Source organism: Priapulus caudatus, unplaced genomic scaffold, assembly GCF_000485595.1.
Source record: "Priapulus caudatus unplaced genomic scaffold, Priapulus_caudatus-5.0.1 Scaffold1831, whole genome shotgun sequence".
Classification (NCBI taxonomy): Eukaryota; Metazoa; Priapulida; class Priapulimorpha; order Priapulimorphida; family Priapulidae; genus Priapulus; species Priapulus caudatus.
In genome coordinates, this window is record NW_014578892.1 from 4274 (window position 1) to 29673 (window position 25400).

Genomic DNA, 25400 nt, shown 5'->3' on the forward strand with positions numbered 1-25400 from the left:
TTTCATTACATAAACTCAATTATTCGAGCTTCCTCTGGGCATAAAGCGCACGTCTTTAACGATGTGCTGCTTAAGGTGTTGATTCAAACAGTAGAGCCGTTCCCATTAGGCGCAGCGCGGCTGAATAAGCATCGAACAGATATTAATTAATAAAATACTCAACGATGTTACTTCGGCTTGACACACCATACACTGTTATTCATGTAACATAACTACAGATCATGCTCTAATGCTCCGCTCCGAAACTTTTGGTCCCCAGCTTCTAGTGATTGCGAATTTTCTGCAAACGTTGTCTGGCACATTTTCGATACACAAAAAACACGAACCGTCGCGTGACTACGCCACCGTGCGGAGATCTGCACGAATACAAAACAAAAATAATGTTAGCTTCTAATGCTTTCTCCTACGTCCACGAGGCAATCCAACTTGCGTTGCCACAATGCTAATTTATTGCGACTCTAGTGCCGCAATTTCGGCGAAAAAAATATGCCAAAAAAGGCCTTTTCTAGAGACGAAGTAGTGCAGTACGGTGAACAATCTCGGAGGCTTACTGTTATAGCCTCTAAAGGAGCAGAAGAAGACGTTATCGACTTGAAATTTGAGAGTGAATGATTTCGACCCTTTTCCTTATACGGTATCGAATTTCAAAGGTGGCATACACTCCGGACGAGGCTGAGATATCGCTCTCTGGAAGAAGAGCCCAAAACACAGAAAAATCAATGTTCGGCATTCACTGCGGTGTTATGGCGTAGTGGTTAGAGAGGGTTAGGGTAAAAATGCAAGCATTAAAGTTAAGATATTTTTACACTGTTAGGGTTAGTAGTGCCAGCAATAGAGTAAAACGTAAGATAATTACTATTTGTTTTTCAGAAAAGCGAACAAATGTGTGTAAAATTAGTGATTTTATGTAAATACATGCAACTATTGTACAACGATAAGTGTTACATGTTACATAAAAACATGTATAAATTTATCTTGAGCATGCATGTGACTAAAAACATGCTAGAGCACTAGCATAACAAGATTTTCATTACATAAAACTCCATATTATTCGAGCTTCCTTGGCAAAAGGCGCACTCTTTAAGCTATGTGCTTTCAGGTGTTGATGCAACAGTAGAGGCCGTCGCATAGGCTGCAGGCCTGAAATAAGCATCGAACAGGATATTAATTAAAAATACTCAGCACTGTTAGTGTTCGCTTACACAACATACACTTTATTCTATGTTAAATAAACTACAGATTCCCTGCTCTATGCTGCGCTCGAAAAAGCTTTGGGCACTCTACCTATGATGGGCGATTTCTGCAAAGTTGTCTGCACACATTTCATACACGAAAAAACACGAACCGGGTCGCGTCTGATACGCCACGGCTGACGGAATCTCACGAAACAGAGACAGAAAAATAATTTTACTTCTAATGGCTTTCTCCAACCAGTCCCGAGGCATTCCAACTTGCGTGGCACATGCTAATTATTGGGCAGCTCTAGTGCCGAATTCGGCGAAAAAAAATGCCAAAAAGGCGCTTTCTAAGAACGAAGTAGTGGCAGACGTGAACAATCTCGGAGGCTTAACTGTTATACGCCTCCTTAACGGCGTCCCTATGCCTCTTGGTTTGGTTATAAAAAGCATTATTGTATCTAGGCTGACCGTAGCTCTAGAATAGTAAGCCTTCGCTCCGGCCGCAGGGAGGAATCGAGAACTGCGGCGGAGCGGAAGGCGCCGGGAGGTTTATAGTAAGTTCCTAGAGCTAGGCTGACCGTATTTGCGCAAATTCGCATTGATAATCGCATAACAGCTAAAGGCATAACAGCACATTTTATGAAAAATATAGGAATCTTCCAAACAACTTGAATCTGGTTTTTTTTTTGTCTGCAAGCGATTCTCATTTAGTAATTGTTGTTGTCAATGTGGTGCTGCGCTAGCAGTAGGCAGTTTCATCAAAAACCTGAGCAAAAACTAGTGCTTGTTATTTTTCGTTTCAGAATTTTCACAAGTAATTAAAGTCGTTGTCATGAATTATGAGTAGGCCTATTCAATACAGTAGCCTGAGTAGGCCCTAGCAGGTATGGGTGAGCAAAAGTGTCACATAATGGTCGTGCTCGTGGTGTAGGTTCGGGAATTGTTTATCCGCGTAGTAACGCTGGTTCAAGGATTAGTCGGAGATTGCCTCTGACTCAATGCGCCGACACCGACGATTTTGGGTGTTTTTGGTGTGGGTTAGATGCTAAACTACTACACAGCAAAAGCTACTATAACCCACCCAAAAACCAACCAAGATCGTCGATGTGGGCATTGGTCAAGGAAATCTCGACTAGTTCAAGGATAGAGAACATGGGTTCGTTGTCCGTATGCACTATCAGGTACTGCAGGTAACCCGACCAGGCTGTTGTGACTAACGTCAATAGCACGGCTAGCCCGTCAATAGGTGATTCTAACCCTAGCAATTACCGTTTCTTGGAGCTAGTACTGAGTAGGCTGCTAGTACTATAGCCCGGCGGATCGGCCTGCGGCAAGCGATGCGCCGGGCTAATAGTACTAGAGCTAGTACTGAGGAGCCTCTAGTACGATAGCGACGCTTACATTAACTGCCGCTGGCACAGCGGCATGTTATGTAATGGCGGCTATAGTACTAGAGCTAGTACGAGGCTAGTGAGGTACTACAGAAGTTATGACATTTCAATCTTATTTTGCATAATGTACAAGACCCTGATACCGCTCACTAAGTTCTATTGGTTTTGTTGTACGATGAAAGATGAAGTTTGATCTAAATCGCCTCATCAAAATCTCAAGCAATGCTGACAGAACGGCCATGAAAATCTAATTTCCATACGGCCTAAGAGATATAACTACTAACTCTGACCTAGGTATCACGAATGTGTTAGGGTTAGGTTAGGGTTTTTGCATGCATTCCTTGATATACGGAATTTTGTGGGGCATCAGTTGAGATACAGCGAGAAATCTGTGCATCACTTCGTGATACTAAGGTGCACTAAATGAATTTGCACCCTACAGATATGTAGGGGCCTATCCTAAACCGACCAGGCTCTCCGACTGTTACAATCGTTATTCACTTCTTAAAAGATTGTTTTTCAGAAACACCGGCTTTGTTCCACTTTTCTAAATCATTCGCCATTTACAAAGCAATCAGACCAACAATCAGAGCGAGTCTTACAATAGCCTGGTTCTCGCTTGTATCTGTGGCGCTGCAGGAGGGCTGATAGACTCGCTCTGATTGTTTGTAAATGGCGAATGATTTAGGAAAGTGGCACGAAGCGGGGTTTCTGAAAAACAATCTTTTAAGAAGTGAATAACGATTAAAGTGAATTTATACACATATCAGTAGCAAGGTAAAGCCATGTAGAAGGGAACGGTAGGTTTTTTTTCGCGCCAATAGCGGCGTACGGGCCGCATTAGCAGCGCATGCATTTTGCTAGCTCCAAGAAATGGTATTGCTAGGGTTAGAATACCTATAGACAATCCGTAGGCAATCCGTCGACAATCCGTTGTCCGTAGACAATGTATAGACAATCCGTCGCACAGCCTGGTCGGGCTGGTTCTAGGACAACTACCCCTGGACAATTACCCACCGGAAAATTACCACCCGGACAATTACCCACCAGGACAATTACCCACCCGGACGGTTACCCACCAGGACAATTACCCACCCGGACAATTACCCACCAGGACAATTACCCACCCGGACGGTTACCCACCCGGACAACTATACCCACCAGGACAATTACCCACCAGGACATTTGCCCCCCGGACAATTATACCCACCAGGACAATTACCCACCTAACCTTCCAATAAGGGAAAAATTCCCCCTTTCGTAAATTTTTGGCCGCTGCAATACATAATGTATGTCTGGAAAAAAGAGAAACGCCTACCCCATGTGTTCAGAGAACAGCGGCGTCGATAATTGGGAGGGGGGGAGTCGCCCCTATCCCTCCTATAATGACAGAAATGTTGTATCCCCAAATGATCTTGCTCTTGGCCATGTACGTTATGTTATGTAACTGTTTGTGCGTGTGTGACGTATATGTGGCTGGCTGTGTGCGCGTTGCGTGGTGACGTGTGCAAGTACAGTTGATGCCGTGGTGTTAACGATACATCGTACATTATATGTGTTGCCGACATCGTGGGAGTTATGTTTCTATTCGGCTTAACTCGGTAAGCGTCTAATAGGGGCACGATGTTAAGGTAACTCGAGTTAAGGCCCGTATAGACGCTTAACTCGACGTTAATGCCGAGCACGTTAAAATAAATGTGTGTTATTCTTGTATCAGCCCCAGAAAATGTATAGGACATGTACTGTGTGATTGGTCGGCTGCGTATCCCCGCTTCCGTGCTGCATGCGCAGGTGCAGGCGATTACTTGCCGATATGAACTTCCATATTCGGGTATGGAACAATGTCGCAAATAATCAAAATCATTAGGCAAGTATCAAGCGATATTGTTGAAAGTTGAATTATTGAATATCATGAAGTTGCCGTTCCGTTAGATGATAATCATTCATTACTGTACGGGCGTGCTGTGGTGGCTGGGGAGGGGCCTAGAGGTAATTGGTTCGCGGGTGGCGCGCGGTAATTGTCCTGCTGTGGGTAATTGTTCTGGTGGGTAATTTGTCCGGAGTGGGTATTGTCTGTGTGCGGTAATTGTCCGGTGGGTAATTGGTCTGGGCTGGTAGTATTCCTAGTGAGGTAATATGCTTCTAGGTGCTCGGTAATTGTGCCTGGTGGTAAATCCGTCCTGAAGTGGGCTAAATCTTTTCTGGTGGGTAATCGTCCGGTGTGGGGGTTAATTGTCCTTGGGTAATTGTCCGGGGGGTACATTGTTAGTGGGTAGTGTGCCGGATTAGCGCCGTGGAGCTAGGCATTTGCGCATGCGATCTCACTGAAAATTTTCAATATGACCCGTTATCTGTCCAATAACCCTCACCAAAATTACAAAGGTACGTTATATGGGACAGAATTTATTCTGTCGTATCCTAACACTGAACCCTAAACCCTAAACTGTAAACATACTTCGATTAAAAATATTAAACATAATACTAGACAACTATAAGCTACCTCCGGGTAACATATCTGTAGTACTACTACCTGCATATGAACAACGACCCATTCTGCTATAAAGGGACCGCGACACTAACCAGCCATGCCATCGGCAGGTACCAAGGTCAGAGAGTCAAGGTCAATGCGCGCACCAGGGCAGATTTATTAGAATTTTCTGAGGACATGGTCTGACCGTCGAGCGTTTTGAAAAACTTTTTCGTATTTAGCAGTTGACCCTAGCATTTTTATGGACTTTATTGAATAGGACCAATGAAATGTTCTTTCTGCTGATATGGCGCTAGAGTCAGTGTCGGATACTTTTGACCCTCAAGAGGAGGGAAGTTAACATGGATTTGTTTACTATTAGAAGATTTGACTGCGGGTTTGATAGTAGAAATCGGTATACATGCCTGACATAGTATGGAGGCCTACAATGTCCAGTGTGAAATTTCAAAAGCTAAATTTGATGTTGAGAAGGTTTATGCCCTCCTTATAATCGCATATAATTTTTATAGGCTTTCTGTACTGTGCAGTGTGTTACCGTTAACGTATGCCATGCCAGTGGCTTACTGTGTAGTTTTTGCCTGCCGTTAATTAGTTACAGGTTTTTGGCAGCTCTCTATTTTGCCTGTTATGGCTGCGTAGGTAAATGGTATTGAGTGACTTACCCTATTCTGTCTTGCAAATAGTTTGTTAGCTAACTACGTACGATGGGAGGCTTTCCAGTCTTTAATCTGATAGACATCTTAAAAGTTACGCAGCCAATCTCGCGTGGACAACTTTTCTAACATTCCCACTGAAATTCTTTGAGAGTTCCTGATACCTATCCTGTGCTTCCACTGTTTCGGCGTGTATGTGAACACTTTGGGACTAACAGGGTTTACTAGAATCCCACCACTCCACCACAGAGTCACCGCAGTAGACGTTAGATGATCGCTGTCTCTCCGCGGCACTTGTTTCTTCTTCTTTTTCCTTCTTTCTTTTTTTTCTTTTCTTTTTTTTTAATTTTAGGGGGATATTAGTACAAGCCATCCCCCCTCCTGCAAGAGCGGGGGGATGCATCCCCCCACCCCCTTGGGATTTACGCCCCTGCTAACACCCTAACCCTACCCCTAACCATATCAAATAGTAACCTCGGGTACATATTAATATACGCCATTATATGCCAACGACCCTTCGTTCCTAAGTATGAGTATGATCTAGTACTGTACTACAGTCTGTAGTAGTATCGACTAGTATTAGTACTATAGTAGGCCTACCGTAATGATAATGGTATAGATACAATCAGGAGGGTATAATATAGACTCGAGATATGTCTATAATAATACACTCTTGAAGGATTCCTTTGTTTTCACGTGACGTCACACATTGTGTGTAGTATACTCCCTTGTCCACGACCAAAGGCACCATTTTACTTCCCTGGCGAAAGTGCCGGTACGGCGGTAGGCGGTAAAGCCAAGCCAAGGTCACAGGCACTTGGAACGTTTAAATACAACAAAATATGGTAAATAAACACGGAATGTATTTACTACCAAAGTCTTAATGTTTCTTTTTATTGTAAGTGTTTGTAACAGTAACTGTAAGTACTCTTTTCCTGTAAGTGCCGTTCATATGCACCTCTGCAAGACATATGAGTACACCGCACGCACAGCGGCTGTGAAATAACAAGAATAAAGAGCAGATAAAAAGTAAAGAGCAAAATAAAAAGAATGAAGAGCAAATAAAAAATAAAGAGCAAATGAACAATAATAACTTTATTCTTGTTGTTTGTGCACAGCATCATGTGTTGTAGGGGAGCATTTAAATGGCATTTACAGGAAATTATCAGCAATAACAGGCGAACGGGAGTAAAGAAACACGACTTCAAATGGTAGTAAACACATTCCGCATTTATTTACCATATTTTCTTATTGAAGTGTTCCAAGTGCCTGTGGTAAAGGTAAACAAAGGCAAAGTTGCTTGATGAAATGACATGTCTTACATAAACGTACGATGCCGATATGTGGTATTTTTGGATGTTCAAATTGCCGATGAGTGCTGAAAGTGAAAGACCTCAGTTTTTATAAAGTGGTTTAAATGATCAAGGAGAAGAAACGAGGAAATTATCAGAATTAAGGCTAAGGATATGGAAAGCAGCTAGAAGTATAAACAGGAAGGACAACAACTGTTCTAAGAAAAGTTATGTTATGTTCTTATACTTGTCGGTGTCCACTACACTGGATATAATGACAAGGGCTATAGCTAGCCATGAGGTGTGACCTAGCTTGGGTAAAGCCAGGTAGTCAGCCTTTTAGCCAAATGGCACTGAGGGTGGTCACAGCCAGAGTACCTTTGCGTCCTCAGTGGTTCTTTTACGTCCCCATTGGCTAGTATTTCTGGAGACGGGACCGCCATTTTACGTGGTCATCCGAGCACAATAACGACTGTTTAATTGTTTCCTTGAAACATTTCGTGTGTGGTATGTTGCTTGCATGCATTTAACAGACACTAGACTCTCTGAGTCGTAATGGTGGTAAATTTAAACTGAGCTAGAGCAAATGGGTAGTGGGCACACGCCTAACTGGTGCATCATATGCTACAGTTAGCAAAAGTTAGTCACTTGTATTCTTCATAAATTTTTTGATCAAATTTTTTTACATTGGTTTCAATATTTTTTGTAGGAACTATGCCACTCTACTGTGCAGTACCGTTGTGCAATCGTTCTGGTGGGCACATGTTTCCTAAAGATGATGAGCTTTGTAAAAAGTGGGTTGTGGCTATAAAACGTTTGAAACCTGATTCAAAACAGTTATGGCAACCGGGTAAATATCATGTTGTGTGCCACAGGCATTTCAAGGAAACAGACTACAAACCACCAGGATTATTAGGTTAGTGAGGTAAGCTTTATTACATTTACCTTTTTTTAAAGTATAGGTATTAATATTCAGGCCTATTGTACCATAGAAGCCTTTCTGTGAGTTAGCCAGTCCGTAAATCAGTAAATTTTTGTTCAAATCAAAACGAATGATGAATCAAATTTTATTCATCATAACACAATGCTGTGACGAGACCGACTCTGATGCCGACAGTCCATTTGCCATGACTTCAAAAACAGGCTCCCAAACAACTTGTATTGTTGTTTCTCTGAAGAGTGTCCTTAGTGTATTGAGTCAATGAGATGCACTGCGGGGGGGGGGGATAGTGTGTAATGGTATAGAGGCAATCCAATGCCCAGAAAACGTGGATCGACAGGGAAGACAATGATCCTATAGTGTAATGTCCTCGGGTGTGGTGTGGAGGCCATAACGCTGATAACCCGATCCGCATCGATCCATATAGCTGGAAGAATTTATTGTTGAAATGGCCAAACATGCAAAAATCAATATGACCAATATATTGAATTATTTATTTTCAACTGGAAATAGACTCCCCAGCTAAAAATCGTGTTTTTGCTATATTTTAATTTCCCCGCATGAGGGGATCCATAGGACAGGAAACATGTTACCAATGGCAGTGCAAAAGTACTGTTTGAGCGATCCTGATTCCTAGCGCTATTCGATCCCCGGGTCCCCCCCTTCCTGTGGTCCATTTCATTGACTAGTGCATATGTACGGAGAGTAGTGAAGCGCATCGGAGTAAACATTACACTGACTCTGAGGTTCTTGGTGTAGTCCAATGCATAAAAGCAATTCTGTACCCAAAATCTTACAGATATGTATAATTTATTTTACAGGACTAAGGAAACTCTTGCTACCATCAGCAGTCCCGTCAGTTTTTGACTTTAAACCGACATCCACACCAGCTGCACAGCGGAGGGACGAACGTGGGCTTAAAAGAAGAAAGCTATTTTCACCAATCCCAAACATAGGTAATCAGGAGGAAATGGTTTCAACTGAAAACATTTCTGACAATGAAAATGTCATAGTTGATCAAGGAATTCAGTGCAGTTTATTAAAACACTCAGCAAGATTCGGAATCCATCAAATTCAACACAGTGCAGACCAAATTAAATATTACAACGGCTATGAGGATGCTGGACATTTTGACTATGTGTTCCAAGTTTTAAGACCTGCCGCACATGAACTATGTACAGGGAAGCATGTTCTATCATCAAAAGATCAATTTTTATTGACAATCATAAATTTGAGAACAGCAAAAGATGACGAGACGCTTTCTTACATGTTTAACATAAGTAAAGTTTCTGTTGGATCTATTATTACAACCTGGATAAATTTTATGTTTTACCAGTTCAAAGATTTGGATATATGGCCAGATAAAAAAGAAATTTTAGAGTACATGCCGATAAATTTTTTAAATCACGTGGGTACAACGAAAATTTGATTTTCAAGCTCAGACTACGGCCTATTTAGCCTGAAGAAGAGCCCTGTCGATTTTAAAGTCTCTACCCCCACGATTTGAAAATGAATACCGTGGACACAATACCATCTCTTAGTACTAGTGCCGCATACCAGTTTTGTTTCAGGTGCACCTTGTCCGATGGCATTGGATTTGATTCAGAGTATTCACAATGGTTTACCACTGCCCCATGGCAGTGTACAGCATGAACTAGTGAGAGGTACCTACGACTACTGGCATTACCTGTGTGACCAGTTAGATGACAGAGTAAGAACAAGTATAAAGCACATTTACATTTATAATATTTTTGTTTCACAGTGTGCCATGTAATCCGTGAATGAATCCTGGATAAACTGTTGATTTATTGATCACTGATCAGTTAGAGCAACTAATTTTGTCTGTGTGAAATATTTTGTGCTTTCATTTTCAAACACTCCTACATTTGGTATGTTGCAACAGGGATGGGGATGTGGATACAGAACGTTACAGACTATCTGCTCTTGGACAAGTAACCAGCTAAGACTGAGAGAACAGCCAAGTCCTCATGTTCCCAGCATCCCGGAAATACAACATATCCTCGTGAAACTGGGGGATAAAGAGGCAGAATATGTTGGCTCAAGAGAATGGATAGGCAGTTTTGAAATCTGCTTAATCATAGACCATGTTTACAGTGTGGGTTATCATGAGATACAAACCATTTGTCATTGATTCATTATTATATTATATTTTGGGTCTTCAGTTTCATTTAAAAGATTGCATCATTTTGGTGCATATGTTATGTGTAATTATAAATCAGAAGTCTGCATGTATAGATTTCGGGTAATATCTGATAGCTGTTAGTCCAGCATTGAGAAAAGATATCTGAAATTTTCAAGTGTATCATGGTCTGGTCACCTTGGTCGTTTTTTCTACCCACAGGTGCCATGTAAGATTCTGCATGTGAGTGGTGGTGTACAGGAGCTAGAAAGCCATGCCGAACAACTTCTGGATCATTTCATGAAGTATGGATCTCCGGTGATGATGGGAGGCTCAACCGATACCTCATCCAAGGCGATCCTTGGTGTCGCGAGGTCAGACGATGGTCTACACCTGTTAGTCCTGGTAAATAAACTTTACCACCCACTTACCATCGTAGCGCTGACTGTGGCTGCACCAAAAACTATGGGATCCCAACCTCTGTAATGCGAGTTGGTATGAGAAGCGTGCAGTAGCAATTTTAGTGCTGTGCCTCACCGTATATAGTCGCGTAGAAGTATAATTTTTAGCTCGCCTTGACATCGTCAAGATGAGCTATTGCCATCGGTGTCGTCCGTCGTACGTCCGTCCGTCCGACCGTCCGTCCGTCAACATTTGGCTACGGTCAACGATAACTCAACAACCGTTTGACCCACATGTTTCAAATTGCATATAGTTGTTACTCCTATGGGAGAGGTTTGAACGTCCTATTTTGGAGCACGCCAGTCGACCTACATTCGAGCCACGTCCACTTTTTGGCAAAAATGGAAATGGCCATAAGTCAGTTCAGGTTCAATGGATTTTGCTCATTTCCGGTATGTGAATGAATGAGGACTGGCCCCAAAACATATCACACAGGTTTTGATTAGATTTGATTAGAACCATTTGACCCACGTTTCAAATTACATGCAGTTGTTACTCCTATGGGAGAGATTTGAACTTCCTATTTTGGAGCACGCCAGTCGACCTACTTTCGAGCCACGCCCACTTTTTGGCAAAAATGGAAATGGCCATCTAAATTCATTCGATTTTGTTAAATTTTGGTATGTGAATGTGTAAGGCTAGCCACAAAACAGTTGTTACTCCTATGGGAGAGATGACAACATCCTAGCTATTACGTTTATTTTGTCTAACTGGTCAACAACTCTACAATCATACCTATATACGTGTAATATTGTGTTTTAGATACTTTGTTACAGTAATTTGACTGGAATATTTTATTGTTTCTATTTGCGCGATATTCGAAAACCAAAATGGCCATCATTTCGGCGTAGCGCCATCTCTCGTCAAGATTTCAGACTTTCATATCTGAAACATTTATTTTTGCATCAAAACTTATGCATATATCATTATCAAGAGTATATAATGGGAGTTCTCCCATATATACTCGTGCTTTATATATCCCCCATCCCTCTTCTATCACACCCAAGGTGAGCTACAGTGTCATTGACACTTTCATTCTTGTCAGTTCTTGTGCTTAAATTTTAGCCTTCGACTTGAAAATGTGTAATACTCTGAAATTATTGAGGCGTATTTTATATAGGCTCATGAAACATGAAGAACCTAAATTTAAAAACTGGAGTAGTACACCAATCCTACCTGGTGCATCCCAGGAGATGTGTGTCATCAACAGAAGAAATGATGATGGCATAGGAAACTATTCTATATTTTGAATGAAATACACATTTAGTTTTCATAGACACATTTGAGCCATAATGGTAATGCTGTTACAGGACCCTCATTTTGTTGGAAAAGGGAGCGCAAAAAAGATACAAGAGGAAAACTGGATCAAGTGGCGTCACGTGTCATCATTTACAGACACCACCTTCTACAATATCTGCTGCCCATTGTTGAAGGCTAGGTAATTGCATCACATAGATGAGATACACAACTATGTTGGCTTTCTAATGACTATCACATTATGTTTGTAAACAATGTGACTGGCGTGAACAAGGAATGCATAATGCAATCAGTAACATAGTTTCAGATTGCCGAAGCACCAACAGTGGTGATCCTATATTAGAAACAGCAAGGGATCAAGTTTATGTAATATGTTAAATAGCACCATTACCGGATTAATAATAGCAAAAGTAGCATTTGCTACAGCCCCGCGGTTTTAGGGGTCCTGTAATATCATGAACTCCATAATATCTAATAGTAAAATTGTTATTATAAAAAAAAATCTTTTAGTATACATGTTAACTTAATACGATAATGAGTGTTGGCAGAGTTTGTTTGTCAGTAAATCTATTACAAATGTATTAGATTTAGATTAAGTTAAATTTATGTGTTTTAATATTTGTGTTTTTTTTAAATTTAGAGCCCCTTTATAACATGTGCTACAGGCCCCTGCACAAGCTTAATGCAGCCCTGAATAGCACATGATTTATATTTACAAATAAAAGACAATTGCAAACAAAAGAGGTGCAATCTGTTTAATGACTACAATTTTATTTCTACTCATTTCTACAAGTTGCAGAAACTGCCTAGTCCCATTTTTCAATAGTTGTTGCATATTTTAATCATATTTTACTGCGCATTTGGCTTTTTCGTTGGAAGTCTATAATCGCCATGCATTTTCTATTATGCAAGATGTGGTGTCTAAATGCTTAACCTTTAATATAACTAGTAATTATAATATTAATTACATCTGCTCACTGGCAAATTTAGCTTTGGTTTAATGCAAATTTTCAGGTAAATTTATGTAATATGTAATTGACATATTTCAACACACCCTAGCCCTACATAATAATTGTTTGAGTGTGATGAAACATGCTTGTAAAAGCAAGACTCACACCTGTCATAAATGCCTATTTAACAAACCAGAAGTCACCATTCCTTATATATCATGCACACATATATATCTCTGTCTATCTATATTTCATACATACCTGTTTACGTTTTGTGGATTAGCCATGCTAATTGGCTACACGTCTTGCTAACAATACCTCCATTCTTTCACTACTTTTCTCAACATAACACCGGGGTTAGGAAATAAATATGTAACTCTTCCTACAACAACTGTAATAACATCGATATATGTATATGCCAGAATGGAAATTTCAGACTAGCTTTATAACAGGCCAGATCTGTGATTGATTTAAATTCAGGTAATCGACTACAGTGTCAGACCTATGCTCTTCCTCATTCTGGCACAACCAACGTTAACCAAACACTTCTTCAACGTGACTGCAAACTTAGATGACAGTTTAGGCATAGTAGCAAGTATACTTGTTTATACGAGTACTGATACAAGCTTTAAAACTCAGCAAACCTATGACATTCGACGCAGCACATATAGAGCTGTTTTTCGTTTTTTCTTCTGGTCTTACAATGTCTCGCGTATATCAGATCCTACCCGGGGGTCATGTCTTTCACGGCTCGCACCGCACGCAGGGACGCAGCAAATCGGGGGGGAGCTTCACCGGCTAGTTTGCGAAGACGTCACCCATTGGCACCCAGATGTTCTTCACCTGGCAGGCGTGGTAGAGAAACTCCTCTCCCTGTCCCTGCGCGGGGTTGCTCCAGTCCCGCGTCTCGCCGTAGCTCACCCACGTCCGCTTGAGATTCTCCGCAGACATCGTCTCGACGAATTTGGCGCCCTCTGCCGAGCCAAAGTACCACATCGCCTGCGGAGAACAGAGAGAGGGAGTGAGTCGAGACGAAACTGAGAGTGAGAAGAAAAGCAGGCAGAGATGCGTGCCAATAACAGAGAGAGGGAGAGTTCAGAAGAAAAGCAGGCAGAGAAAGCCTGCCACTGCATGTCAACCGAATGTAATATTCCATCATTGCATGCTGAAGGCAGAGAAGAGTGGTGGCGCATTAACTTAAAACGAGTTAATTGAACTAAAGGATACTTTAATTTAATTACTAAGAAATATTTTATGGGCGTAACAAGTGCGCATCACGTCCTGCTGTCCATCCAGCTCGCCTACCTGAACATTCTGGTGCTCGGTTATGTACTTTGTGAGGTGGTCCCTGTTTCCAGTCAGGATGTTGACAACTCCTCCTGGCAAGTCTGACGTGTCAAATACCTGGAATCGTATGTAGATGTGCTCCCTTAGCGATATGCATGGATTTGCATCTAGGTAATGGTGGAGGTTACGTAGTGGGTAATCGTGTCACTTTGAACTATATCTGGAATATGGTTATCTAGCCAGTGATGATGCTCCTATTGCTCTATGAGTACACTCTATTGTACATCTACTGCTTTCACAGCAGTATCACCACAATAAATAGGAAAGAAGAAGGAACTGAAGTAACTTTTGAATTTTGGAATGCAGCGGTAAACAAAATTGTCGTTGTCGTTTTTTTATGAAATTACTGAACAAGATGCAATTCTAATAAAACATGGCAGTCACTGTGAAACATGCAGCCAAATTGCGAAAATAAGGTAAATATCTCCTTTCAAATTACGAATTTCACCCCCCTCCACATTTGGATTACTAACACGGGTCCAATAGTCATAGCCTATGCAAATCCCACCGTATCGCTGACCGCATACATATTGACATTCAGTGCAGCACAAATAGCTGTTTTTGCGTTTTTTTTCTGGTTTTACAATCTCTCGCCTATATCAGATCCTACCCGGGGATCGTGTTTCTCATGACAGCATGCGCACTTGCAAAGGCCAGCACTACGCAAAACCCACTGTACCGCCTGCCAGCGCACACTCGCCTGATAGAAGTCGAGGGCCGACACGGGGAACCTCTCGCTCGGCACGATGACGACGCAGTTGGCCCTGACGACGGCCGGCGCGAACAACGACACGAAGCCGAGCAGCGGGCTCTCGTCCGGGCACGCGATGCCGACGACGCCCATCGGCTCGTGGATCTTTAACGTCGCGCCGTACAGGTTCGTCTCCTGCGCGTAAACAAACGCGCGGCAGCCGCCGCCGTCAGATGGCGCTCGCCTTCAGCTTAGCCACGACGACACTTACTGTGCTTCTGATGACAACAGTGATCACGGCCAAGCGCCAGCCCTAAATATAACAAGGAGAGGAAGCGCCGCCATATCTGGCCCAAATTTGCCATATTTGCCATATGGCCTAGAACAGATTAGTAGTTCTATTGTCTCTGGGTTCAGGCTTGCACAACCGTTTCAGCTGATTATGGTCCATTAGAAACGGCGGCCTTGAGGCGAAAAGCACACAGCCAATTCGCTTCCTCTCCTTGTTATATTTAGCTCCTTGCTTCTGATGACAACAGTGATCACTCCAACTGTAACGGTGTTGAGCACAACTAACGCGTCACCGATTATGATCGTAACTATGATGATACTGTCAGCTACAGATATAACAGCTAGCGATGGTCACAGTCAGTAATAACAACAACTGTGATGATACTTTCAACCACAGCTATGACAGCTAGTGATAATACTGTTAACCACAGCTATGATAACTAACAACGATCACAACTAGTGATTATAATATTGTTAACCACAGCTATGACAACTAACAACGATCGCAACTAGTGATTATACTGTTAACCACGGCTATGACAACTAACAACGATCGCAACTAGTGATTATATTGTTAACCACAGCTATGACAGTTAGCAATGATCACAGCTATTGATGATAATGGTAACCACAGCTATGACAGCTAGCACTTCACAGCTAGTGATTATATTTACTGTCACCACTTCTACCTTTCTACGACAGCTACAAGCTGAATGCAGCTGTAACAATAACCTCGACATGTGTGACGGTTATACACTACAAAGAGCTGTGTGGCTAGGCAAAGCGCAGCCGGAGCCAGGGCTACACTCACCTGCACGGTCCCGCCGTACTTGTCGGCGAGCGCCCCCCAATAGAAGAGCCGCTGGACTGACAGGTCCACCTCACGTGTAGCATCGTCCAAGCTGCAACCAGTGCCGTTAGCCAGCTTGGCAGCAAACTCCTCTCGTCTCAGCTCCAAGTTCTCGGCCATGTAGTAGACTATCTGCGAGCGGTTAAAGGCGGCTCTCTTACCCCACCTGTTTGGAAGCCAGTAAATACAGGTAAAACATGGTGGTAAACAGAAATGGGACAGGCAGTAAACACAGGTCAAACATGTAGTAAACAAAGGTCAAACGTGTAGTGAACACAGGTGAGGGCAGGGAGCAAACACAGGTGAGTTAGGTAGTAACACAGGTGAAATGTGGTAACACAGGTGAGATAGTCAGTAAACACAGTGAAAATGTGGTAAACACAGGTGAGATAGGCAGTAAACACAGGTGAGATAAGTGGTACACATAGGCTTGACAAGGTAAACACAGGTAAGACACATAGTTAACACAAGTGAGATGTGTAAAAACCACAGCGGTGCAAACATCAAGTAAATACAAACACAGTTCTATCTCCTGCAACCTGAAGTAAAACAATCGGCGATACAATATGTACATGCTGTTATTAAGGAGATTAAAAGAATAACAGAAAAAACTAAAATCATAGACACAGCGACCACTGTCACAGTGTGACAATCCAGCAACAAGCTCGAATATTGACTACTAGAAACAGCATCTAGAGAGAAGTCAGATAAATTCCAGTGTGTCACAGCATAGTATTACTGCACAATATTTGCCAGGCACTTAATTAAGAGCAGTCAGGCGATCACCATCTATAAACAAGAGCAATTGAGATAGCAAAACTCCTGCACAGCGCTAACAGTCCCCCATCTTGCTGCGCTCACCAATATCGTTGTTGCTACTCTCTAATGACTCATTGTTATTTGACTCTGCATTGACACCATGCCACAGCCGCCATATATCTTATATATAGCTATCGACTACATTGCTAATGTCAGCGCTTAACACGGCCGCGTGACACGATCATTAACACGCCTTACATGAGAGAGAAAGCGAAAGGAAACAAAAGCGGTTAGAGAGTAAACCGCTACACTACAATATTATGATATTATTATATATATTATTATATATTATTATATATATTATTATATATTATTATATTATTATTATATATTATTATAATATTATATGATTATTATTATATACAGTGTTATGATGAGAAATCCTTAAAAAAATTCATGGATCCACATCTGGATCCGGACCACCACCAAAATCTAAGGCAAGACCCAAGACCAACCCGTCCAAAAAATTCCATCAAAATCTGTCTATAACTTTTTGAGATATCCTGTTAACAGACAAACCAACAAACCAACAAACTAACAGGGGCGAAAACATAACCTCCGAGGTAATTAGGCACTCTGTTGCATTAATGCTCGTAGCAGTCATTGCAAATACTGAATATTCTACCACGGAAGTTACTCTGTTACCCAGGTGCGGCCTTGAATGCTGCCTCCACTGCATTGCGAACATCTTTCCTGTTGCCATCGGCAACGTGGGTGATGACTTTGCCCGAGTTGTTGACCACAGGTCTAGAATGCGCTTGGTCGGGTCTTGCCTGCTTGCCTCCATAGTAAAGCTTGTATGTATGATCAACCCTAAAGTATATATGTATATGTATACATATATGCTTTCGAAACTACACATAGTGCCTAAATATATATGGAAAGTTATTGCTGGACAGCCGTTTACATGTAGATGCCAATTTTTAATGTGAATATTTTCCTGTAATTTCAAGTTTCTGGTACTTACGCCGGAGTCAGCATGCCACTGATATTCACCATACTAGCTTGGTTGTCTAATGTTGGCAAGCCCATCACCGATGTACCAAACTTCTTAAGGTCGAATTTTGGATCAACTTTGGGGTATGCTCTGTTATGCCACTTCGGTTGAACATATTCGAACAGTCCCTAAAAATCATGTGAATCAATAAGTTCAAAATTGCTTTTAAATTCATTCATTCACAGTCTAGTTTATTTCAGTTAAACATAATGTAACATGAAACCACACATTTATCATCATCACTAGGCAATAGATGGAACCCCACCAAGGCAAGTCTATTAAGACTTCAACCACAAAATTCTGACGTCGACAGCGTCCAATTTACGCATCAACCTCAACTACAAGATGCAAACACGCCAGAAAAAGCTTCAAATGCGTCGAATACTATCACTCGGCATTCGGTAACCTCTAACTCCTTGGTAACCAATGCAGAGTTTGCGTAATGTGAGCACGCTACCTCCTTGCCGCCGTCGCGGCCGTAGCCGCTCTCTCTGTAGCCGCCGAATCCGGCCGCCGCGTCAAACTGGTTGTGGCAGTTGATCCAGACGGAGCCAGCCTTCAGCGTCATGGCGGCCTCAAGCGCCAGCGGCAGGTTCTCGGTCCACACGCTCGCGCCGAGGCCGTAGCGCGTGTTGTTGCCAAGCGCTAGGCCCTCCTTGGCCGTTCTGAACGGCATCGCGCAGAGCACGGGGCCGAAAATCTGCAACGCGTCGACGTGGAAACGTCCGAGTGCCGCTGCAGTTGACGATTAACGCCGCATTGCAAGAACTGTGAAGCAGCGGTGATACGCATGGTGGCGGGATTACCGTCAAAATTCATTCTTGTAAATCAGGGGTTCTTATCCTGTGATCCATAGACAAATTAATAAATTTTGGCAGTAATCCCCCACCATAGATACGACAAGGATTACTGCCAAACGGTGACGACGCTGCGTGCGGCTGCCGTATCGTTATCAGCACCGAGCGCCCGACATCTCGCCAGATGCACGCAACCGCCGACGTAACTTAACTATAAGCAAGCCACGAGAATCTCACATACGAGACGTGCGTTTGGCTTGCCCCGTACTGCAGGTTAGGTGTTCACGTTACGAGAAAGATTGTTGCTAGAGAAAATCACAGCTTGAATATATTTTGTATAGCTGTAGCAATGAAGGTAGTGAGACCTTACATTACATCTTCAAAAAATTCTCACCTCCTCATCCATGACCTTGGAGACACTTGACACTTTTGTAATAAGTGTGGGAGGGTAGTAGCATCCCTTTGTAGGAAGAGGTGCAGAAGGCTGAAAAATCTAAAGGAAAAATGAATAATAGTAATGGTATCAGTATAAATGAAATCTCGGGTACACCAAAGATTTAATAACATTAACAATAGCATGGCATTTGAAGAAGAATATTTATGCCTGCCTATCAACAATAACTACTTTCTCAGTTTAGTTCACCCCTAATTTTCTATGTTTAACTTCTCTCTTGCCTCCTCGTTATCACTGGTTTCTGTCTAATCTCCTCGTTCTTATCTGGCACCATCTCTCTAACCCCCTCATTTCACTGGCTTTTCTCCTATATCCTCGTTCCTACCACCATCTCTTTAACTTCCTCATTTTCACCAGCTTCTCTCTAACCTTCCTGTTCACATCGCCATCTCTTTAACTTCCTCATTTTCACCAGCTTCTCTCTTACCTCAGCTCCTTGTTTCCTGGCTTCTTCGACATACTGCTCCACGGTCTTCCTCTGCGACTCGTCCACCAGTGCCGCCATGTCCCCGCTCTTATCCAGAGTGTCGCTGACGCGGAAATGCGTCAGCCTTTCCTTCAGCTTGCTGATCACGGTCTCGTAGACTGTCTCCTGCACGAGCAGACGCGAGCCCGCGCTGCACACCTGTGCATGAGACAAGCACCGAGTGAACGTGCGTGTGCCCGTCTAGGCGTTTAGTTACACGTGCCGGCCATGAACACCGACTGAGAAGGTTCGTACAACAATACAGTTCTAGATGTGTACGTGCAGAACATAGTTCTATATGTGTACGTGCAGAACATAGTTTTACCTGCGTACATGTAGAACATAGTTCTACATGTGTACGTCCAGAATATAGTTCTATATGTGTACGTGCAGAGCATAGTTTTACCTGCGTACATGCAGAACATAGTTCTACATGTGTACGTCCAAAACATAGTTCTATATGTGTACGTGCAGAACATGGTTTTACATGCGTACGTCCAGAACATAGTTCTAGACGTGTACATGCAGACAATAAACACCAAGCGGCAATGCCTACAACAACAGTTACACCTGCATACGTGCAGGTGATTGACACTGCGTGACAATGTCCATGCAGATAACTTGCACCTGCACCTGCAGGTGGGAATTAAACTCAAAATTAAGGACTTCAATTGGGGAATTGCATTAATGGGGATTGCAGGTGGGAACGTCAACGTAAATCTGTCTACGCTCACTATTCGAGCAGCAGGAATCGTGCGACGCGGCGACCGACGTCGTCCATCACCTACCTGTCCCTGATTGAACCATATCGCGTCGACGATGCCCTCCACGGTGCTGTCAAGGTCGGCGCTATCAAACACGACGATGGGAGACTTCCCGCCGAGCTCCAGGGATATCTTCTTACCCGTTCCCGCCGTGGCCCTCCTGAGCAGCTGACCCACCTGTGCACGATGTCCGGAGTATTAGCTAGAGTATAGTCTTGCCGTCTTTTTCGAACGGCCCACGATCGTACTAGACGTGTCAGTTTTACTGCCGACGACCACGCACTTATTTTGGCGAGTCAATTTTCGATGTGCACAATTTTTGATGTCTACATGTTTTACTTGCTTCCATTTTATAAAAAGCAACTATGAACAATAGTTATATAGTATTTTTAATAATTTATAGAACGTAGTACGTAGGAACACCCCCCCTACCCTAGCAGGCGAGCACCCGTTGCACTCGCTTTGCTAGGACACAAATTTTCCAGTCATTTGAGACTCGCACGTTATCAGTCCTAGTTAATACTCTGCCAACAATAACGACAAACTCGCACATGAACCTAACGACTCTCAGAGCAACGACGCTGGATAAATGAATTCGCCTCGATCATACATTAATAAGAACAATTCGAGCAGAAACATCCTATAAATGAAAGTGTATAACGGTAATAGGTTAGTGTTTCACACACACGCACGCGCACACACATATATTTAAACAGATGGCCCGAGTCAGCATTACGGGGTGTAGTTCTACTGGGATAGTTTCCTGGTCTTCTGCAAAAGTAGTTTACGCTATTTTAGCAATGAATTGGTAATGATAAATTACTAGTTTAGACTTTTTATAGTCCCAGCATGTTCTTCTAAACTTTGTTGCATCTCGAAAGACGATACGATTTTCACATAATACAATATACAAGAGTAGATAATAGATACTTACTATATAGATATATCTATGATCTACACCTAATATGGCTGGTTGTTTTCCTTACTTTTCTGCATATTATACAACTTCTGCCACGCGAGGCCTTTATTTATAAACACCTGAATAGCACTTTGACTAAATACACATCACCGTGTTTACACTTCTGATCTTGGTCTCGCTCTCACCTGTGTAGATCCAGTGAAGGCCACCTTATCTACATCTGGATGCATGGCCAGGAGGCTGCCGAATGATCCAGGGCCTGTGACGACGTTGAAAACACCAGGTGGCAGTCCTGCCTCAGCGCAGATCTCAGCCAGTAGCAGTGCGGATAACCTGTGTGCGAATGCAGTGGACGTTCACTTAAAGTGATTACGTCACGAATTTCTAGCACCATCAAGTAGTATATTTGTGTGTTATTTGTACAAAATAAAATGAATGAAAATACAATTAGTGTTTCTGTTTACTTTTCATGCTTATATACCTTCTTTATATGCCCTAATTTGCCAGTGAAAAACCGAGAGACGCCAGTATCTAAACAGTACTGGGGGAATAGTGTTAGACAACAGAAATTCAAATCGTCTAGATTTTTGCAAATTTAACCAACGTAAAAACATTTTTATCAGGTGAGAGTTTCCGGATATATTTAGTAACGTTAGTTCTTACTTTTAATATAAAAAAATGGCACAAATTTTACCATAGAAAATTTGTGACGTAGTCAATGTCCATGGGAAAGTTAGATATTTTCATTAGATATCACTAGATTCACTAGATATTTTTAAGTCGATTATCTTCAGAAAACCTTCATAATGTAAGCAAATTATTGCATGTAACCCCCCAAACAAAAATATTTCTCACAGGGGGAAAACCTTCATATCTGGTGTGTGCATGTGGTGCGTGCATATATATGTGCATGTAGGGAAAAACTAGAAAGGGCAGTTGTCGCCAACTACATGTATTCCCCGTGATATAGTATGAATGAAATATCTCTGTAAGGACGTAGAAGGTAGGTAAAGTTAAATAAGTCACAAAGACAAAGGTTTGTTACACAACTCATCTGCCTGAGATGTGCAAGTATGTTAAAATTGGTTGCCTTAGGGGTTTTGGTACACGACACACCTTCTCCCAAAGATGTGTAAGTATACGAAGTTTGGTAGCGCTAGGTCAATTAGGGGCCGAGTTATAGAGCGGAAGGAAAATATGATGAAGGTCAAGGTCAAGGTCAAATAAAGGTCGTAGTAACCTGGTTTTGGTACGCTGCACACCTTCTCCCCAAGATGTGTAATGCTAGGGGCACACGAGCGATTTTTATCGCCCGATCGCGGCGATTAAAATCGCCAGTGAATTTAATCGCCCGATCACGAAGGGGCACACGTAGCGAATTTAATCGCCCGATCACGAAGGGGCACACGTAACGAGGGCAGCACGTGCGAATTTAGAGCGGTACAGCGTACGCCAGCTCGACAGAATTTTCCATCGATCCATGTGATCGGTACAAAAATGGCGAACCGCCGAAAAAAGGTTGTTGGTTGAGTGTTAGTGCTGTTTTAATGTTGCTTCTAAAAATAAGAAACTAATATTATACGGAGAAAGGGGCATCGTCGGGCAATCGAATTCCCGTGGTCCAGGACGTTGGACGTAAATCCCCGCACAGGAAAGGCTAGAGGGTCTACATCCGAATTCTAAGTAAAAGAAACTGTGACAACATTCATTCTGCAAGTACTCACGCCGGCTAATATAATCATGTAATAGTGACCTCCTCCGCTACCACGACCCCGGAGATTATACAGGCATCATAATGTCAAAAGGCATGGCCCTATCCGACCACCAAGAACTACCAATTCGCCTTCCCTTTGCGCGAGTCACCACTTCTACACTACAGTATTGGACGGCAGCCATTTTAATCGATCCCACACTGATATCGTTTCTAACCAAATTCAAAAACGCAATGAATCATTCAGAGACAAAATCACTAAATTGCGGTTTATCGAAAACTCGATCACGCGAAGCGACAAAAGACCCTCGGTCACCCCGCGCGTTACTCGCGGTTCTCCAAAACACTACGTACACACTGCCAAACCATCACGTACAGCGACTTGTACATAATACGCCTCTCTACACCGGCGTACACATAATCATTCATGTTGTGTTTTTTTATTTTCTCGAAATATCTACCAATTTTGTCGCGATACGGGCGCATCGATCGGACGCATGCGATTAACAGACAAGTGCGCCAATGACGTGCCACTGGGACCACACGGGCGGACATACCGTTGCTGAATCAGAAAGGCAATCTAGAGAATTTCAGACTGTAGAAACTGGTTGTCTCTCGTTTCTGGTGTCGATGTCGGTTTTCATCTCAAAATCCTTCCCTATTCTCAGAATATAGTAACTTCCTTAACCCCAACTTGTGCGAGGACATAATCTGCTCGTTTTTCTTTCGCCGTCAGTAAAACTTTAGTATACCACAAGTATGGTAACGTCTAGGTCAAATTAGGGCCATAAGTTATACGAGCGGAAAAACGGAAATACTAATTCAAGGTCCAACGGATATCACAGGTTCACAATACATAAGTCGCCATAGAAGCTTGTTTTGGTACCGATCGATATTCAAAAACTTCTATCCCCAAAGATGTGTAATAATCATAAAAGGCTTTGGTAGCAACAATAGGTCAATTCAGAGGCTTGTGAGTAAAAGAGCACAGTGGAAGTTCCTAAGCGGCGCCCCAGCGCTGGACCAGAACATAAAAAACCATCAGTACCCCACCACCTAGCCTTGAACCTTCCGTCGGCGGAGTGACTAAACAATTATAAGCATGGGCGCAATAATTTCGTCGCTATGAAATTGACACTGAACATCCGGAATGTACTCGACTACACCAGTGTAATCACTTAAAGTATTAACACAATTCACGCGTTTGCGACACTCCACAAAAAGTTTTATACCTGAAAGTACAGGCCTTTTTCTATGTTTTCAGAATCAACATGTCGTTGACCCAAATACCGAATTTCCCCACTGCCAAGGGCAGGGCAGCTCTTCACATGCGAGCAACCATAAAGGAAAGATCCATGGTACACCATCCACCCCACTATACAAAGACAGACCACCTATACACAGACGAGTGAAACCAAACCAAGAAACGTCCCATTATCAAGCTATTCAGAACACTACTGCGAAACGTTATTCATACGCTTAAGTATAATGCTAACCAATTATTTCCTCACTATTTAACTCCCATTAATTATTCTATTATACTTATTCTCATTTCATATTATCACTATATTAGTAATTTATATTATATATTTATTTTATTTTAATTTATATATATCATTTATATTAATTCTCATCCTTTATCCCCCATATTATACTCATATAGTTTCTACTCATTATACCTATTTATCCCTAATATTACCTTAATTTCTCAAGCCTAAATTATCTCGCTGTCTTCCGCACGGACATCACACACCCACCGAGTGTTTATCACTTTTTCCCGTCCTGTTAGACACAATTTAAATATGACATAAAGGAAAAATCAGAAAATCCTTCTTTAACTGAAACTTGACACACTAGGCTTTCAAAACCAGTTATTTAAACTCGGTCAGGTTATGTCACCATCGTACTGGACCAGATCTAAGTGAATCAGACCTAAGCAATCACTAAACCTAAGTGAGCACAATAAACAAGCTCATCAATTCGCCAGCAAAAGCAATTGCATACCAGTACACGTTCAGATCTGAAGATGTACAGACGTACCTTTTGGCAAAAAAAAAATTTTTTTATGGGGTCCACTAACAGAAACATAAACGCTTACCACAGCTTGCTAAACTGTGCCTCATTATGTGCTATTGGTGGCTGTGTATGCGTGTATGTGTGAGTATAGTTTATTAAGTCCTAAAGAATGCTCAACTGATGTGCGTGATGAATCTCATGATAACTACACAACCTTCCTCATTTAGTGCGAACATGCCGTACATTATAACAGTCACCATCATCAATCGCATGGAAAGCCAAACAAGTCCTTGATAGTGAACAGTCGCGTTATTTTTTATGGAGAGAAACTGGTTTTCACCCGTATTTCCGCATCGCTCACTACATATCTAAAGATGCCTTCTCCACACACATTTTTTCGTCGTACCTAAATACACCACTAATAAATAAAACGTAAGATTAAATATATTAAAGATACCAGTATAATAAGCACAGTTTATGCGCCAACTAATAATACAATGTAATTCATCTCACGTGCGATCTAATTA

General features: G+C 42.2%; 2 protein-coding genes across 9 annotated transcripts in view; one reads left to right on the forward strand and one right to left on the reverse strand.

Annotated features, from left to right (window-relative positions):
- Positions 1-1708: 1708 nt before the first annotated feature.
- LOC106817697 (ufm1-specific protease 1-like) lies at positions 1709-12542 on the forward strand. Of its 7 annotated transcripts, none has more exons than XM_014822388.1 (7): positions 1709-1732; positions 7712-7918; positions 8764-8898; positions 9514-9653; positions 9846-10058; positions 10305-10487; positions 11855-12542. In XM_014822388.1, exons 2-7 carry the CDS (start codon positions 7717-7719, stop codon positions 11984-11986), a joined length of 1005 nt encoding a protein of 334 aa, XP_014677874.1. In that variant the 5' UTR covers positions 1709-1732; positions 7712-7716; the 3' UTR covers positions 11987-12542. The 7 variants fall into 7 exon arrangements, with proteins under 7 accessions (XP_014677874.1, XP_014677870.1, XP_014677871.1 ...); XM_014822384.1 differs by lacking the exon at positions 1709-1732 and adding an exon at positions 1915-2068; XM_014822385.1 differs by lacking the exon at positions 1709-1732 and adding an exon at positions 1915-2062.
- Positions 12543-12553: 11 nt separating this feature from the next.
- Positions 12554-25400, reverse strand: part of LOC106817695 (aldehyde dehydrogenase family 16 member A1-like) — a 19609-nt gene continuing 6762 nt past the window's right edge. Inside the window, exons 5-15 of one of the 2 annotated variants that reach the window (XM_014822382.1) lie at positions 21332-21479; positions 20252-20404; positions 19425-19622; positions 18938-19036; positions 18204-18446; positions 17717-17874; positions 17395-17562; positions 15892-16096; positions 14799-14984; positions 14057-14155; positions 12554-13750 (exon numbers count right to left, since the gene is read on the reverse strand). In XM_014822382.1, coding sequence (XP_014677868.1) covers positions 13550-13750; positions 14057-14155; positions 14799-14984; positions 15892-16096; positions 17395-17562; positions 17717-17874; positions 18204-18446; positions 18938-19036; positions 19425-19622; positions 20252-20404; positions 21332-21479 — 1858 coding nt within the window. In that variant the 3' untranslated portion in view covers positions 12554-13549. The remainder of the gene's footprint in view (positions 13751-14056; positions 14156-14798; positions 14985-15891; positions 16097-17394; positions 17563-17716; positions 17875-18203; positions 18447-18937; positions 19037-19424; positions 19623-20251; positions 20405-21331; positions 21480-25400) is intronic. The other variant, XM_014822383.1, reaches the window with a different exon arrangement.

Bases quoted from the DNA above. Each gene is read 5' to 3' on its own strand.
- LOC106817697 (XM_014822384.1), top strand. The intron at 9,654-9,845 runs GTAAGAACAAGT...ATGTTGCAACAG, and splicing joins GTGACCAGTTAGATGACAGA to GGATGGGGATGTGGATACAG. The intron at 10,488-11,854 runs GTAAATAAACTT...ATGCTGTTACAG, and splicing joins GTCTACACCTGTTAGTCCTG to GACCCTCATTTTGTTGGAAA.